This window comes from Miniopterus schreibersii (assembly GCF_964146895.1).
Source record: "Miniopterus schreibersii genome assembly, chromosome: 6".
In the NCBI taxonomy this organism is placed as follows: domain Eukaryota; kingdom Metazoa; phylum Chordata; class Mammalia; order Chiroptera; family Miniopteridae; genus Miniopterus; species Miniopterus schreibersii.
In genome coordinates, this window is record NC_138107.1 from 32,231,861 (window position 1) to 32,244,368 (window position 12,508).

The 12,508-nt window shown below is 39.1% G+C and overlaps 1 protein-coding gene across 2 annotated transcripts in view; it reads left to right on the top strand.

Moving 5' to 3' along the window:
• The window catches only part of KCNQ5 (potassium voltage-gated channel subfamily Q member 5), a 450,687-nt gene that overhangs the window by 283,403 nt on the left and 154,776 nt on the right, over window positions 1-12,508 (top strand). For both annotated transcript variants that reach the window (XM_081140487.1, XM_081140488.1), the window contains exon 2: window positions 11,800-11,890. In XM_081140487.1, the coding sequence (XP_080996613.1) occupies window positions 11,800-11,890 (91 nt within the window). The remainder of the gene's footprint in view (window positions 1-11,799; window positions 11,891-12,508) is intronic.

A 12,508-nucleotide genomic window follows, 5' to 3' on the forward strand; every position in this document is an offset into this window, starting at 1 on the left:
CTACATGAAGGTCACCAACTTCAATGCCTGGGTCACACACACACAAAAAAGTTTATGTCTATCTATATAGCAGCATCAAGAGAAAACAGACTCTTTTACTTACTGACCCGACCCTGAAAGTGTGTGTACAGTTTTCTAAGCTGACTGCAAATATATTTTTGGAGGCGGAAAGTACGTGCTGTCTAATGTCTGTCTAAGGCTTGCCAACTTTGCTGGTCCATAAAATAGTTCAGTGACTCCACACAGTGTGAGGCTGGCTTTGAGCTTTCTTTCAACTCAGGTCAGCAACAGCAACAAGTGCCATTGTGGGCCAATCCTGAGAGAAACATGTATCTTCCATATCCCCTAGGCAGGTACTTACATGTGTAGTAGTTTCAAAGTTTATGGTTATTACTCTCTGGAGACATCTGTCTGCTGGGTTTATTTTTTCCTGATGTTGTACCACATCATAAAGTCTACTGCCAAAAGTCCTTTAACTGCTCAGGAAGATTTTGTTTTCTGCTGTTTTAGTTACTTTACTACTTTATTTCTGTAAGCCAAATAGAGTAGAGAAAATCAGTAGCAATTCCCCACTCCACAACCAGAGCCCTCATAGCCTAACCTGGCTTCATTTGGTTGCAAGTTTTTACTCTGTGAGAGCTATAAAACTCTCATTGCATGAGAAGCAATGGGTCCTCTAGTGTGTATGTGCAACAAAGAGCTGCTCGGAGATTTCCCATGAAGTGTGAATGCTCTCCGGAAACCTTTCAGGGAAAACCTATTTTTAAAGCAATTAGATCATATGGGTTTAATCATTTGAAAGGAACCAAAATAATAATAGAATTTTTATTATCAAATATAGTACTTTAAAAATAACACTTTTGATTCCAGGGGAAAATAACTTTCAGCCTATTTCTAACCCCTTTTACTTTTGTTCGCAATAATAATATTAAATAAATGTATTTCAGGATTTCTATTTTTCATTTTCAGATAATGTAATGGTTATTATATATTCACATAAAATTGCAATGATTAAGGCATTATTTGTCTAGTAAATTTACAATCTTTTTTATGGAAAAATGATTTAGGCCAGACAACTATTGTCAAACATCTTTTAACATATGTTTTCAACCTTTGTCATAACTCACTTTCTTGCATAAACAGACCCTTCAAAACAAAGCATGGAAAATTTAATCCACACGGGTTCATATTATCAAAACTATTAGACTGGATTACTTTCCATGGTGTCAGCACCAAAATTATCTATTGAAAAGATGACTTTAAAAGGAACATTCACATAGATTTTACAAATATTGTCTCTTTCTCACCCTTTAGGGATAACTTTTATTTCATTCATGGCTATAATTAGCACGTGGTCCTGATGAGGCCCCTTTCTCAGTCAGGTGGAGCAGATTGCCTGTTCCTTAGCATGACAGCCTGGGTTAGCAGTCTTTCATGGTCATTTTAATGGTGAATCTCTGCCTGGGCAATTTAACTCATACCCACGAACTGACTGCAGCCCAGCAGCTGCACAGTGCAGCTACCCACTTATTTAGGGCAGCCTCAAGTCATTTCCCAGAAACTGGAGTAAGGAGGGACAGCACCCTGAGGTTTAGCTCACCGAAGCTGCTGTGCGTCGGGAAGATACCCTGACGGGTCCACCTTGAGAACGCCATCGCACAGGTTCGAACCCAGCTAGGACATTGTCATTCTCAAGGGTTTGCTTAGACATGCGTTCAAATTATTTCAGCATCTCAGACTTTGCGGAGCATTGCTTCATGTTTTGCGTTTTCAAATGTCCTGCTTGATAAGCAGAGATTTTAGATAAGTCACTTTAATTCTTGGTCCTAATAATATTCCGTGTTAATCAAAACTTGTTGGAATTAGGGACCAATTTTGTGTCCATTTGATGCTCAGTGAGAATTTTTAACTCATTTATATATTTATGTATTTATTGGTTATGTTAAAAGACAAATTTCTGAGTTTGATGCTCTCATTTCATTGTTACAACAGCTGGAGGGGAGAGGCAATGAGGTTTGTGAGGCTAAATGGGACAGAAAGCTGGAGCCTGGAGACAGACCACTGACTGTGACTAGCTGACTGTGGCTGCAGGCAGGAGAAGCAGCACACAGAAGGGTGACGTCCCCTTATTATATCACATTATTATATTACAGTGCGACACTGTGCAGAAAATAGAAAGGAGACAGGCCTGCCCAGAGGGCCTCTCTGGAAGAATGGAGGAATTAACGTTCTGGTGGGGATCTTAGAAACCAGACAAAGGAGTTTGGGCATGACAGCGAGGGAGAGGAACCATACGTTTTAAAACAGGAATTGGCATGATAAAAGCAGTTCTTTAGGGAGCAGGACTGGAAGGCCTATGCAGGTTGAATTCCAAATGCGCTATCGCTATGGCTCAATGGAGCGTGGAATTTCACTCTGAAATTCAATAAATGCCACCTTTTTAGTAAGACCTTCCCTGGCACTCTGTCCAAACTTGCAAATCCCCCGAAGTCTGCATCCTGCCCTCCTCTGCTGTGAGTGGAGGTTTTTCCCCTGCTTAGCGGTTGTCACTCTCTAACACTGTGTACATTCTGTTTATCTACATTGTTTATGACCCAGTCTCCTACTAGAATGTAAAGTCGGTAAGGGCAGAGATTTTTGTCTATTTTATTTACTGCTATACGTCCAGCACCTGAAACACTCTGTCCTACATAGCAGGCCCTGGGTACTACATGTTGCATGAATGAATGAATTTATCAGTACTTGTACCAGGCCTGATTCTGGTTACTAGAAATAAAGTGGTGAACAAGGGAAATGACTCCGGCCCTCACTGAGCTTACATTCCAGCAGAGGAGACCAAAGTAAATAAGAGTTCCAGATGGTACTGTTTGCTCAGAGGAAAATATAACAAGGTAACAAGAATATAAAATATATATTAAGAACATAAAATTTAAAAAACAGAATGCTTTCCCGTTGCATTCATTGAATATATGACAGTAGGAAAGACTGTTTTTGTTTTTTATTTTAAATTCATTGTTGCTCACAACACTACACACCACTTTTCAATCTCAGTTAATGTTTTTTGGAAAGGACCCAGAAGCAGAGCTTACAGAGGCAAGACCTGACTGATGGTTTCTAAACTGCAGACCTCAGGCCCTTTAAGAAATAATGTTCACGTTGCCTTGTTCAGTTCAGCAAGACCATTCATTCCCAGTCACTCCACACAGCCATCGTCTGCCTACACCATCTACCAGGATGAAAAAATGTACTTTCTGACTGCTATCAAAAAATTAATTTTTGATTTAATTTTGATAGGCCATGATTTGTTCAATTGATTTTAGACCAAATGAGTGTCTTCATGGAACTCAGACTTGTGATAGGTACCCGGAGATGGGACAACAATTGAAAAATCTGAACTTTCCCATCTCGAGATCACTTCCCAAGGAGGTACTATCCTTTTATAAAAAACACGGACAGAGAACATAGAATTCAAGAAAACAAATTTTTTTTTTTAATCACAATGGATATACAATATTATATTAGTTTCAGGTGTACAACATAGTGAATCGACATTTATATAAATTATGAAGTGATCACCTCAATGAGTCTAGTACCCATCTGATACCATACATAGTTATTACAATATTATTGACTATATCCCCTGCACTGTACTTTACAAACCTGTAACTGTTTTTATAACTGGGAATTTGTACATTTTAACCCCTTCCCCTTTCTACCCATCCACCAACCATCAAAATGTTCTCTGTGTCTATGAGTTTGCTTCAGGAAAACAATTTTAATAATAGTAAAAACAAAAGATTTGAAACCCTAGAAAGAGACCTATTTGGAGAGCTAGAAAAGAGCATTGAAAGAAATCAATCTTATCTACCCAGACATTCTACCCAGAAATTCTCTAAAGAACTCAGATATTTACTATGCATATTTAAACAGAGAGAAAATGGAAGACATGTAACTAAGAACACATTTTTTTTAAAAGAACCACAGTTTTTAAGAATAATTTCAGGTGGTTTAAAAGCCAGATAAACCAGAACATACCACACACACACACCCCAAAAAAAAGGTCTTTTCCTCCCTTGAAAACAAAAAATAGGAATAGAGAAGATACAGTCCTACTGTTGGGGACCAGTGTTGTTACAATAGCACAGAGAAAGCAGAACTATTCAAGTCCTGACCTATTGCTTTTTGTTTTCATCAAAAAGCATGCTTTTCAAACTAAAAGGAATTTTTTAAATATGGTTCAGAGAAAATGAAATTATATAATGGGCAAAGTATTGGCCATTTTTAATGAGTTAGTGTTGCTGAGTCCATATTTATTATGCTACAAGGCACCAAAGGATTTGTGGATGAAAATGAAGAACTTTTAATAAATTTTAATAAATCTTGAAAAATGCAATTGGTGCCAAATGATCAGAGAGAAGAAAATATTCTAAGTGTCAAAAAGAGTAACGAAAAGGACTCTGTACTTTGTATACTGATAAGCCCGGTAACAACTAGAAATATCCCAGATAGAACAGTAAGCACATGATTTCTAATCACTTCAAAAAAACAACTAGAATTTCTAGAAAGCAACACAAATCCACAAGAGCAAGAAACACTAAACTATGCTTATTTCCTCTTTCAAAAGGTTTGACAGTTTGCTGTAGCAGAGGAATAAAGTAGATAAAATATCTTAATTTCAGCAAAGCACTGGGGAGAGTGTTTAATAATATCCTTGAGGAAACTCAGGCAGGATGACACCACTCTTGGGAGGATTCGTGCCTGGTGCAAAGTCTCCAGAGACGAGCCACGGGGTTTGTGAGAAATCTCGGAAGACAAAAGTAGGACATTTGGAGACTCTTGGAGCAGGGAGTTTGTAGTTCATGCTACGTATAAATGAATCAAAATTAACATAATACAAAGTAAAAATAATGAATGTCAAAACTTTTCAGAAGTCCAAGTGAGAGAAATCTGTTAGGTTTAGTTTCCATTCAGTTGAATTTGAGCCAATGGTGTCACTTGCTTCTTTAGAAAGAATGCACCTTTAAGCTGCATCTCTTTCCAAGGGAAGAGAAGTGATAGCCAAAACCACATCTTTATCACTTTCGTATTTAGTCAAGTATATCCCAAATACCCAGAAAGTATCATCCAGAAAAGACTTGAGTCTGCTAACAAAATACATGTGGATAAAAATAAGCAAAGGTCTGTCTTCCCACTAAACTGAAAGCTCTGTTAGGCACAGACCATGCCTAAGTTCCCAATATCTGTAAATATTTGTGACTGAAATGATACAGTAAAGGTAAGGTAGTGATAGGGTGATATAAAGAAATCAGAAATGAAGTTAATCCGTAAACATGTATTCCAGAAGGATCTGCGCCATTATTAACATGGCTCACGAATTCACCTCTAAGCTTCCTAGCAGTCAAGGCAAGGAGAGAAATATGTTGAAAAGATCATTGTCTCCATAAAGCGAAACCCCATCATTTTTTCCAGGAGCACCAGATTATGTTTTGGTTTGATGGATCATGGAGTTTCAACTGCTTCAAGACATTCATCTTCAGAGGTTTCTTACAAGATAACTGTGGCTTGTCTCTGGAGACTTTTCACCAGGTGCAAATCCTCCCAAGAGTCATATTATCCTGCCTGAATTTCTTCTCTTTTCATCAAGGATATTATAAAACACTCCAGTGCTTTGCTGTGGATAGACTTCATGTGTGAAATGCCCTTCTTGTATGGAAAAATTATGCAGAAGCACATTTCGCAAAGTGCCAAGTTTAGAAAGGTAAATTTGGGATGCTGGAAAGAAAAAAAATTGGTTTTATCCATTCCTCTGATGGTAAGGTTTTCATTTCATTAGGCAGCATGATCTCCAGGAAGGTGTCATGCCAGCCAGTGGGTCATCTACAGTCACTAATGCTAGCATGTGTACCCCAGCCATCATAATTCACAATGCACTCACGAGGACTTCCATCAAATGTGCCGAAATACACACTTTATCAAAACTACTACAAAAAGTCAGAGACAGGATTTGAACTTCCTTTGGAAGTTATTTCTGAAGAATTAATTACTTAGGAAAACTTTATAGCTACTTCTTCATGGCATTTTTTATTTTTATCCCAAGATTGCTCTCCATTTAAGACATTTAAGATCTCTCCGCCCCCGAAGCTTTCTTGATGGTTCACTTACGCAGCCAGTGGTGCCATGGAGAGCTGATGGCCATCCAAATACTTGCAGAGGGTACCTTCTAGGTGGAAACGTGTGGTGGTTTCAGTCCACAGCGCCCATGCTGTTCATTTGCCTGCTTCACTGAGCTAAACTCATTGAGATGTCCGCTCTAAACACCAGCTCTGCTTCTCCTTTCTTCTCTGCATTATTCATAATTGCTTGTGAGTGGGGCGTTGTATTTCTGTGCACGACCTTGTGTAACTTGCCATGGTTCATTTGACGAAGCATCAGCCGAGCTTTTCCAAATGCTTTGTTTTCATATCATTTTAATTCTTGCTAAATGAACCCATGCTTGAAGCACGAGCTTTGGAAGCTGGGCATCATCTGTCCCACAAGCACCATGATATTTCCAAGTAAAGCTTTTTTATCAAATTAAATCTGACAAATTGATTCTTAATTAACCCACAAGAAAAGTTGGTGGTGGTTTTCTCGGGTACATTTAGAGGCCTTTGAACTGATGGTATTTTTTTACCATAAATTCCCTCTTCTCCTCTTATAATAATTAGTGCTTTCTGAAGAATTTTGGTCAAAAGGTCTACATCAAAGAGAATTTCTTCAGAAACAAAATAGAAATGATTGCTTCAGGCAAAATAAAGGCCAATGGCTGTTACAGAATAATTTTGAAGGAATATGGATCTTATGATATCTCAGGATTAATGTATAAAAGAAAAAATATCCCTATTTTTTCAAACTTATCTTAAAACTTACCTGAGTAAGCTGGTGATCCATGCCAAAATGAGCCATTTTCCAGTTCTCAGGCCCTGCCTTCCTAATCCCCCACCACAGGCATCTGAATTTTTGTATGGGCCATGGACTCTTCAGCAGCCTGATGAAGCCTATGAACCATTCCTCAGAACAATCTTTTTAAATGCATAAAACACGTGTGATTACAAAATAAAAAAGTTATGTTGAAATGCTATTATTAAAATATTAATGAAGTTTCTAGTATAGTAATACACATGCTCCTTTATTAATGCATTATAAACACAGCCCCCGACAGTGAGTCTAATAACTACCATAAACCTGGAATAGTGATGAGCAAAATCAATAAGTATTCAAGACGAAACAATTATGGTTTCATCTACAATTGTAAAATGAGGTATGAAAATATCTGTGATTTCTATGAATGGGAAAGTCATAAGTACTGCTAATACCATCACGGTTTGTTGCCATGGTTAATGACAAATAAAAATGGAATTTTTTCCCATCTATGTTCACAGCCCCCTAAATTCTCTCCACAGACTCCTTGGAGACCCATGGACCCTAGATTAAGACACCCTGCATCCAATGACTCCTGCCTCTGCTCCCACTTTTATTCAGCCTGTAGAGAGGTGGAGTGGGGATATGGTCAGTTGTCAGTATGCACACAAGTGCATGAGACCCTCAGAAGCAATGATGTCAGTAGAGCGACATTCACACCCCAGCAGGGTACCGTGTCAGTGTCAATGAGCCTGACGTCTGAACACTGTCAGTTCCGAGGGGTCATTCTATGACAGTTCAGTGCTTCCCCAGCCAGAGAGTATGTCCCTGGCAGTGGTGCCAGTTGCCAATTCATAGCAAAATGTATTCTTTGTTCTCCATGATGTCACTCTCCAAGATCTCGAAATGTTCCCCAAATATCCTTTATGCTTATTTTCCTAAACCTTACATGCTTGGTCTGTACTTTCCTGAGGATAACATGTTCCATACATTAACTTCCTCTAGTAAAAAAGTACATCCATATCTCCAACCAGGCAGCGTGCCCAAGATTTAGAGCATGATCTATGTGGGTGCCTAAAACTGGGTTTTTCCTCTTCTCAAAATCAGTTTTTCCTCCTGACTTGTTAGGAACATCACCAATAACTAGGTATGGAAACTTCAGACTTTCTAACCAGTACCCCTCCCTCCCAAAGTTTACCCCCCGATCTAATAAGTCGGAAAGGCAGAGAGCTCCTGTATTTCTAGCGTCCCTCCAATCTGCCCCTCTATTCCATTCTCATTTCCACCAGTTACTTTACAACCTGGCCTAGATCACCATTACTCATAAATGCGTCCTAAGGTAGGCTGCTGGCAGCTTGATTTACCAGAGGGCAACTCCACTGAAATAAAGACAGACCCTGCCATACAACCTCTCCCCCATCATGTCCCCAGACTCCCAATTCAGCCACCTGCCTGACCCTGTGCTGCAGTCAAACTCGGTAACTTTTTGTTCCATAAAACACCGAGCAAATATTTTACCTCATTGATTTTCTGGCTTGTTGCCTTTCTCATAGGTACCCTCCTTCTAGAATGTGTTTCTCCCAAAGCTTCTCTGGTTGAAACCCTACCCTTCCTTCAAAGACCATCTCAAGCAACACCCATTTTTGAAGACTTTTTTGATGTGCTTTCACCATTCCGGACTTGGTGGAATAGAACCTCCCCAATTCAGCCTCTATAGTGTTTTTCTCAGGACTTCTCTGCCTCAACCCTTCATGATGATCCCTGTGTTCCCCTCACCCACTGCACTAGATTTTAAATTCCTTCAGGGTAGGGGCTGCCTTAATTCATCCTTGTACCTCGGCAGTGCTTGGCACAGTGTCTTTGACAACAGGTAACTACTGCCTGTCTTCAGGTGAACTGAAATGACTCCTCTACAGAGAATGAATTTGCAGGAATGCCTACCCTACACTTTCCACGTACCGCTGGAGGATGAGCTGGCTAGCAGTGTTCACTAACTCTAACTTACTAACTAGTGAATTTCAGTGACACTGCGCTTGCGCCTGGCCTTAGCCCTTAGTCTCATGGACTAGACTTTCCAACCACTGTGCAGACTGACTCCTGCTGGCCCTTCAGGGCTGAGTCTAGTCAGCACTTTTTCCAGAAAGTCTTTCCTAACCCCAGTCTGGCTTCATGGGCATGCAAACTGTGCAGTCCCCCAGACCCAACACTTAGAAGGGCGCCGCACTTGGTGTCATAGTCTTCTGTCACCATTTTGAAATTCTTAATAATTTTTTAACAAAAGTCCCTGCATTTTCACTTTGTACTTGACCCCACAAATTAAGTATCATCAGTCCTGCCTAACCTCTGTGCTTCTGTCACGCCTTGTATTTTTCCTATCTTTGCAATCATCATTCAGAATTTTAATTTTCCATTTACATCTGTTTAGTACTCTGTGCCTCAACGAATCCTAAATTCTGAAGGGAAAAAAAAAAAAAAGAATCCTGTTTATTGCTATATCCCCAAGGCTGAGCCTAGGATTATATACATAATCAATATTTTCTGATTGGATAAGTGGATGAGTGGCTATGGGAAAGAAAAGGGAAGGAATTCATGAATTGATAAATGTATTTGTCCATCCATAGCCCCTTGGGCAGCTGGATCATTGGTGGTCTTGACTTGTAGTCTTCAGATGGGCCCCTATAGCAATAACAGAATTCTAGTACAGAAACTACTCTTGTTAGAAGGGTAAAATCAACTCAAGGAAAATGGGGAAAGTAGTGACAAGAAGTAAAAATATTAAGCAAAAAAAGATTGATGAAGAAGGAACCAGCAAAAAGAATCATGATATAGATCTGTTTTGAATACAAACATAGCTACTACCATTGGGATGCTTTTGGAGGAAGAAGGTGTCTTAGTGATTAAATCTCCCCTGCTTGCTTTCCCTAATGTTTTCTGGGAAGCCTGGACTCATGGGCATATCTAGATAACGGGCACTTACCAGAGGAGAAACATGTGACTGTCTTTATTTGATGCCAGACTACCTTAGTGATCCCTAATGTTCATCTTCTCATTAGGAGTTTGCAGGTCATATAGGTGCAATGGAATTTAATTTCTAGTTTGTAATTTCCAGGCCATTAGAACCAATTTAATAATCTAAAGTATCTTGAATCATAATATGCATGAGTGAAAAGTATGATGAGTAGTTATTAACATTGTGTAGTAGATGCTTTGCACTAATGAACTCCTTTCCCTTAGAGACTTCTATTTGGAATGATAGCTACTTCCCTCTCAGTTTGAAGAGCTAGAGAAGTATCCTCCAAAGTCTTGCTGAGCCAACAGTGTTATTGCCATTCTCATCTATGCATGCTTATACTGACACGACAGATTGCCAGGACGGACTGAACCCACTTTCTGCTACACAACCTTGAATCAGTTACAAAATGTCCTTAATTCTCAGTTTCCATATCTGTAAAATGGGATTAATGATATTTCTATTCCAAAAATTTGTGAGGACAGTGTGGCTAATGCATGTGAAAGGGGCTTAGTTAGCCCTGTGTTCAGCTTCTAGAAAACCCTCTGTGGGTGTTGGTAATTATTTTCTGCACATAGAATATAAGCAGCTATGAACTTGCACTCTACTTCTGTGTTGCAATAGATATAACAAGATAAAGAGTACATGGTATCAGTTAGGAGTCAGGAAACTTTTTCTCTGAAGGGCCCTAGAGTAAATATTTTAGTCCTGTGCACCATACTGTCTCTGCCACACAGCTCTGCAGTTGTAGCATAAAAGAAGCCATAGACAATACACAATCAAATGTGTGTAGCTGTGTGCCGATAAAACTTTATTTATAAAAACAGGCATCGGAGGCCAGATTTGTTCCCAAGACCATAATTCTCCAATCTCTGGCTATAAACCCTTGGGAGCTCCCAGGCAAGTGCAGTAAGACTTGTCAAGAAGAGCCAAGAAGAGGCGGGGACTAGCTCCACTGCCATTCTAAAGAACATGGAAACTGATATTTTCAGGGAGATTATTATATGAACTTTTCAGAGATGAGTAAAAGTAAAAAATATGGCCTAGAACAATTAGCTCGGGTATTGATGTTTGGGTTTTGTTGTTGCTGTTGTTTTAATCTTGCATTTCAGGATAAATAACGTCAACTTTAAAACAGAGCCTTCCCTTTCTCTTAGACATTTCTTTGGGAGCTCTCCTCCCTCTCTGGACCTGAGAAGTTCCATATTTCTGGCAATAAAAATCTCTGTAGATTAATTGGTAGAAAAATCTGCTCCTGACTTCTGCTCCCTATCATTGTGCATGGGCAGACAGAGGGGAAGGCTCCTTTCTCTAGTAGTTGGACTGTAAGGAAACAGAAAGCACATGGGTATTGGAGGAAATCATTTCCTTCCCTTTTTTATTCTAATAATTATTGTAAAGAAATAGAAAACAAGCATCTGTGAGCAATATCTCAGACTCTGAAAATGAGCCAGGGGGCTTAGTAACAACCACTTAGAACAGTTGATGCGTCACCAGAACTGCTAAACGTGAGGCAGATTTGGCTTCTTTGAAGGGAGAGAGGCTGTGGTGTGTGCTCCCTGGATAGCAGAGCAAGAACACAGCTTGGGCCTTTCTCAGGGCACCTACTTGGGGAAGGCGTTTATGGGAAAGTCACAGATTCTAAGATGTAGACATTTACATACACATATATAAACTTCTCTTCACCAATAAAGTTGCAAAAGACCCCATTTGCACCCTACATCATGTTGTATTTTGCTATTAAAAATGGCTGGTCCCTTCCAGGGTGTTTACGATTTAATCAATGCCGATTCAAAATGGATCTGCTGCTTCATTCATTAGAAAGAAGACATTAAGTCTGTCTTGATAAGGCAAGGTTCTCATCAGATTTCTTTTTTGTTGTTTTACAGCTTTCTCCTTGTCTTTGGTTGCTTGATTTTGTCAGTGTTTTCCACCATCCCTGAGCACACGAAATTGGCCTCAAGTTGCCTCTTGATTCTGGTAAGTGAAACCTATGAACAAAAGTGTACATAAATTTTATGTAACATAAGAACTGTCTATAATATTTATGCAATGCATTTTATCCCACAAAAAGTTCTATCTAGAAAAAGAGAGTTACTGTGAAGTATAAAAGTTTCACAGATCACTGAAACATTTGCCTACCATCTTTACCTTTGGTCAATCCTCAGGAATATATAGAAATGTTCAGGATTGCTATTAAAGAGCAGTATCTTGTCTTATAGTTACATCACAAATGGAAACAAATACTCAGAAGCAGTTTTAATGATGTTTATCTATGGTAACAAATTATAAGAAGAGTCAATGTTCACGAAATCTCTCATTACATGGCTAAAAGTTACAAGATAGAGAGCGTTTTCCAATAACCACAATTTAGCAGTAGCTAAGTATAATTGGCCAAGAACTATGGGAATATAGCGCCTCATTAAAAAAATCACACACTCCTTCATGCTCTTTTCAACCAACAGAATGCATGATGAGTTACCTGGTGAGAAATTGTACATTTTGCTGTCAATCCTCAACCACACGAATTGCCCAATTTATTTTAAAATGGAAAAAGACCCAAGATAATTTATTCTGAATGATTCTGGAACTTTTGAG